The following is a 6240-nucleotide window of genomic DNA, read 5'->3' as shown; positions in this document are numbered from 1 at the left end:
ATTCCATTTTCTATGTAGTTAACCCCCTGTCTAACATATACAGTATAATATTTTAGTGATTACAAGACATTGCATTATATATGCAGTACAATATTTTAGTGACTACAAGATATCTGTCATTCCACTTATCCATCTGAAAGGTGAAATTTCTAACCACTAAATTATTTGATAAAAAAAAATTGCAAGTTATTAAACAGTTATTTTACATTATATATATATATATATATATATATATATATATATATATATATATATATATATATATACTGTTTTTCTTTTAAAATTATATAAAATAAGTGGTTAATTACTTGTATTGTCTTGATTAATAACGTAGTAAAAGTGGGTCTTGAAACATTTGTTAAAGAACTTGTCGACCATTATTTCATCTATGTCATTACTTCAATAAGTAGTGTGAGTAGAACGTTTATTTTTAATAAGCATGTTTTTTTTGGTTGTTATTACATTTAGAGGCCTCAAGCGAATTGGATAAAGAAGTCCTTTAACAATAAAATAAATTTAGTAAAAAAAGAGGTGAAAACTTAAAAACAATTCTTTAGGTCCTGTTTAAACTGTTCCCCAATAATATCATGCCACGCTGTTTAATGAATTCACGTCAAACCTATTATAATTTTCCGTTGCCGTTAATTCTCTTTTACTTCCATTAACCTCTTGCTATTATTATCCTCCAACACCAATATTAATCGTACCTTAAATCTGATTTTCCAAATCATTAATTTGTATGACTATTTTGCTTTAGTGTTTTTCCCCCTATTTACAATTACAACATATAGATCGCTTCCTATTTTAACAAAAATTGCAACTTAATTTTATAAATTAATTTTTTATTTTCAAAGTAATAACAAAATGTAGTTTATTTTTTATTTTTTAAATAAAGTACTAAAGTGGTTTATAAGTTGTAGAGTTTTTTTTTTTTTTGTTACAAAGAGGGCTATGAGCCCAAAGTTGTAGAGTTATTTAACTTATATAGAAAAAACTCATTATCTGCAGGTTATTTTGTGCCTTTATATGCAAGCAAAAATTAATTGTGGTCATATAAACCAACACTAGTCACTAGTCTTATTAGCTTTCAATATTTCAATAGTTATTTTGATTAATTAATGAAATTGAAAGGTAAATGTTACAAATTTTGAAAGGTAAGCTATGAGTGGGCCAAGAAGACTTATTTGGCCCAATTTAAAAACTAAAGTATAGTAGAAAAAGAAGGTGCAAAAAGTAGTCTGGCCCAAATCTATATTTCAATCAATTCAAGTTTATAAAAAAAAATTACTAATTACTTTATGTCAAAAAAAAAATACTAATTACTTGTTCGACAAACACCCAAAGGGCTAAATTCTTAGTTTCTAAAATGCCCATTAGCCTAAATACTATAATTTTTCAAAAATGATAAAATACATAAATAAGATATCAATTTTTTTTTTTGCTTAAATGTAATTTTAGTCCCATAAATTTTACAATTGCTTTATTTTAGCATTCTAATTTTTAATTGCTCTATTTTAAACCCCTAAATTTCAATTGTTCGATTGTGGCCTCCTAATTTTCAATTGATCGATTTTAACCCCCAAGTTTACCCTCTTTTGCATTTGCTAGTTTCCCATTACCTTTTTTGACAAAAAATTGCTTATGTTGCACTTTTAAATTAAAAAAAGTAAAAATAAAAATGTATAGAATCTGCACACTTTTCTCACTTCTAAAGTGAATATGTTCATTGTTAATGATCATTGGGAGATCCTACAAATTCTGTAACTTCAATCCCTGAGAATTTTGCAATGCTGTCTGTTGAACATAAGTCAGGAACAAAGGGTATGAAAAATGGAAATTTCAGTTGATTCAGCTTTTCTAGAAGCTACTTCATCGAGTTTTACATTAAATCAACTTATACGGGGCTTTCTGTAAGTAAGAAAATAATAATTTAATTGAGAAGCTCTACAAAGTTAGAGGCTAATATAAACGGAGAACAAACACTTTGTTTAAATTTTGGAATTGGAATTGAATACTGAATTCTATTTCCGACATGGCTTCAGTAAGAATATACCTGTGCATCCTTTCTAAATGGTATACTTACTTCCTCCTATGCATATATGATTTTGATTCATTGCCTCATAGTGATGTTTTGGATGCTTTGTCTTGTGAAAACTGAAGACAAAGAAGGAATGAAGTTGTTACTTGCTTCCCAAGTCATCTAACTTCCATAACTGTTTTGCTCTTCGAGTTTGTTAGAGTTAGTTTCTCTTTGTAACTGCACCATTAGTTAATTAGTATTGAATCTCTTTGTAACTACACCTTGTGTACATATGGTGGATCAATCTTTTATAAGAATCAGTTTTTTTGTGAGTATTACATTTTTTGGCTTCTAGAATAAAATTTCACCTTTGCTTCCTTTATCTTAGTTCTGCAGCCAATTTCGTATATCTGCATCTAAGATCTAGCATCAATGGTGATTAATCACTAGTTTTTACATGTCTAACAACGTTTTAAACCAGAAGGAATCTAACAACGTTAAAACTTGTTCTGCAGACATTACTTTGGAATTGTGTCACAATTGAATGGTTTGAAATTGGAATTGGAATTGAATGCTATGAAGATATGAAAGAAGGTTGGAGAGAGTAATAAGTTTGATTGAAGCATTTTATCAAATAATCTCACAAGTGCTTATGTCAATAGATTAGCTCAAATAAGTTAATACATAATTGAAGCTATATGTTCCAATGAAGTTAAGCTCATAACCTATATAAAGCTAAAACAAACTCTCAAAACCCGTAAGTTGGTTAGTTTTGGCAGATATTTGGTCTGTTAAATCATTCTTTGAACTGACTTCTCTGATAGGCTAGTCTCACAACAGTTGTGTATTATTTTTTTATCAATACACAATGAAGTTAGCGTCTCAGGTGAAGCTTCCTAAAGTTGGTTCTGACAAATCGTTCGTCTCCAAGGCACCTTTGGTATGACTTACTGGTTTCTTCACTATTGCACTGTGTGCTCATGATCCAAATGGCACTAACACCTGCCATTTATATCTGAAATGATTAACACATTTGATGGTAGCATATGGTGTAATCTTACTATTCAATTTGAAATCTGAACAATCTCTTCTATTCAATGTAGTTAATTAGTGGCTACCTGTCTATAACGCTGTAGCCCGGTGGAATTCGAACAAAACACTATTGTTTCATGATATGCTATTTAGTACAACAAAAATGTTGTCAAATAGAGCCGTTATAACACTTCAAGGTAATATAGTGTATTCATTTGGTGACCACTATTATTTCGTAAAAGAATTAAAGATTCTGAATCTCCTCACCGGGTATAAAAGCGCGTGTTTACTTGCAAATGAAGTTTTGGTAGAGTAAGATGGCAGGGATTTGCATCGGCGACAGAAGATTAACTTTCTTCCCTTCTTTCTTGCACATCACTTCTGTTGGTGTGAGCTGTCAATTATAAAGAAATATCAGATACACTTTATTGTCAATATCTCCCTTTAAATGTCAACCAATGATATTAGCCTTAGAATAAGCATCTAGTCTTACTCTTTGTACATATATATATGTAGTGTATCAGCAGTTGTTCTACACACAATAATACAATAATAAAAATCATATTATTCCTTTTTGACATGGTACCAGAGCAGAGATCTTAGGGTTTCTGTTCTGCTCCTTGCACCAACTCCTATGGCCATTGAAACCATGACTGGAATCGATGAGGAAGTAGAGTCCAGTAGGAATAACGACACAGAAATTAAAGATATGAAATCAATTATGGAAGACTTGACATCAAGGATGACACAAGTCTTGAATCAAAACCAGACGCAGACCCACACAACAAACGACGACTCTTCCGCAGCGCAGATCGGCATCAAGTTGGATGGCTCTAACTATCCACTATGGTCCCAAATTGTTGAGATGTATATCTCTGGCAAGGACAAGTTGGGGTATATCAATGGAGATCTCCCACAACCTTTATTGACAGATCCGGGTTTTCGGAAGTGGAGGACTGAAAACGCAATTGTGAAGGGGTGGTTGATCAACTCCATGGACACATCTCTGATTGGCAATTTCATTCGATTTCCAACGGCAAAAATGGTATGGGATTCTATAGCTATAACTTATTTTGATGGTTCTGACACATCTCAAGTATATGATCTAAAAAGGCAGGTGACCAAAGTTAATCAGGCTGGAGGATCCATAGAAAAATATTACAATGATCTTCAGCACTTATGGAGAGAAATTGATTTTCGTCGTCCCAACCCAATGGTGTGTCCGGTCGATATACAGAAGTATAACTCTATCATACAAGAAGATCGGGTGTATGTCTTCCTTGATGGATTAGATGACCGACTAGATAAAATTCGAAGTGATGTACTTCAATTACAACCATTTCCTACTGTTGAACAAGCTTATGCTCATGTGAGAAGAGAAGACATTAGACAGGCGGTAATGATAACAGGAGCAGAGAACAATTCCGGTGTTGTCATGGCCTCTAAAGGAGTTAATATTGGAAAGCAACCACTGCCTCCGCTTCATATGTCTCATTCTCTTGAAGGTAGAAAGAAAATTGCAGCCACTAAGACCAAGGCACCATCAGAAGATGGAGGATGCACCCACTGTGGAAAATCGAGACATATTCGGGAAAATTGTTTCAAGTTACATGGGTATCCAGAATGGTGGAACGAATACAAGGCTAAGAAACAACATGAAGCTACTACTAGTGGAGGGTCTGGTGGTCGAGCTGCATTAATGAATTCAGAGCCTCAGTTATCTTTCATTTCATCTATAGAATCTCAAAACACTGAAAAGATACATCATGAACAAGGTAACTGTGGTTATGCATTTCTTAATTCTAATCAGGGTACTGATAATGGTTGGATAATTGACTCAGGAGCAACTGACCACATGACCTTTGACCCCAATGAGTTTATCAAAATCACTCCACCAAGGCGCACTTGTGTTGCTAATGCTAATGGGGTCAAATATCCCGTTACAGGGGCTGGAACCGTTTCTTTATCACCTTCACTTTCTTTGTCCAACACTTTGCTAGTTCCATCACTCTCAAATAAGTTGATGTCGGTAAGTCAAGTCACTGAAGAGTTAAATTGTGTTGCACTAATTTATCCTTTTTTTTGTCTTCTTCAGGATATTCTCACCAAGGAGATCATTGGGCGTGGTACTAAGAGAGGGGGGTTATATTATATGGATGATTTCAGTTCTGGAAGAGCTAATAATATGCATCACACTACCGGTATTAAGGAAAGACAAATTTGGTTGTGGCATCATCGCTTGGGGCATCCATCTTTTGGTTATATGAAGCATTTACTACCTGATTTATTTTCACATGTACACGATATAGACCTAAAATGTAATACTTGTATTTTATCCAAGAGTCATCGTGTATCTTATCCAATAAATTTGAATAAAAGTAATATTCCTTTTGCATTGATCCACTCTGATGTATGGGGGCCTTCCCCTATAGCTACTTCTTCCGGCATTCGTTGGTTTGTGATATTTGTTGATGATTGCACTCGAATGACTTGGTTATATACATTACACAGTAAAGATGATGTCTTTGGTGTTTTTCAATCATTTCATGCAATGATTCAGACACAATTTTCAGCTAATCTTAAAATTCTTCGCTCTGACAATGGTGGAGAATATATCAACAAGAAATTTCAAGCTTATTTCCAACTCCATGGACTTATTCATGAAACTTCTTGTGCTCAAACACCACAACAAAACGGGGTTGCAGAACGGAAGCATCGACATATACTAGAAACAGCTCGTGCTCTCTTGATTGGTGCTTGCATGCCTCGTGGTTATTGGACTGATGCAGTAGCTACTGCGGTACATTTGATAAACCGCATGCCATCTAAATTACTGGATTTTAAGACTCCAATGCAGGTTCTTTCTGAACATGTTCCACTGCCTACTGTTTTGATGATCCCTCCACGAGTTTTTGGTTGCGTTGCCTTCGTTCATCTACATAAAAATCAGCGCACTAAACTCGATCCTTGTGCTGTTCGATGTGTCTTTCTAGGATATGGCCCTCATAAGAAGGGATACCGTTGTTACAATCCAACTACAAAACGGACCTACATCACCATGGATGTCACATTTGTGGAATCTGAATATTTTTATTCCTCTTCACCCATATCCAATTCTCCTCTTCAGGGGGAGTTGCAAGATGAAGACCAAAATTGGGTAAATTTACCACCATTTGAAGCTGACACTA

At 34.1% G+C, this 6240-nt stretch overlaps 1 protein-coding gene across 1 annotated transcript; it reads left to right on the top strand.

The window, feature by feature from the left end:
• The first annotated feature begins 3528 nt into the window (after positions 1 to 3528).
• Positions 3529 to 5393, top strand: LOC123882926. Its single transcript, XM_045931581.1, has 2 exons — positions 3529 to 4827; positions 5148 to 5393. The coding sequence occupies exons 1-2, from the start codon at positions 3687 to 3689 to the stop codon at positions 5183 to 5185; spliced, it is 1179 nt and encodes a 392-aa protein (XP_045787537.1). The 5' UTR covers positions 3529 to 3686; the 3' UTR covers positions 5186 to 5393.
• Positions 5394 to 6240: the final 847 nt, after the last annotated feature.

Source organism: Trifolium pratense, linkage group LG5, assembly GCF_020283565.1.
Source record: "Trifolium pratense cultivar HEN17-A07 linkage group LG5, ARS_RC_1.1, whole genome shotgun sequence".
Classification (NCBI taxonomy): Eukaryota; Viridiplantae; Streptophyta; class Magnoliopsida; order Fabales; family Fabaceae; genus Trifolium; species Trifolium pratense.
The sequence above is the reverse complement of the archived record's forward strand: the minus strand, read 5'-3'. Positions and strand labels throughout refer to the sequence as shown.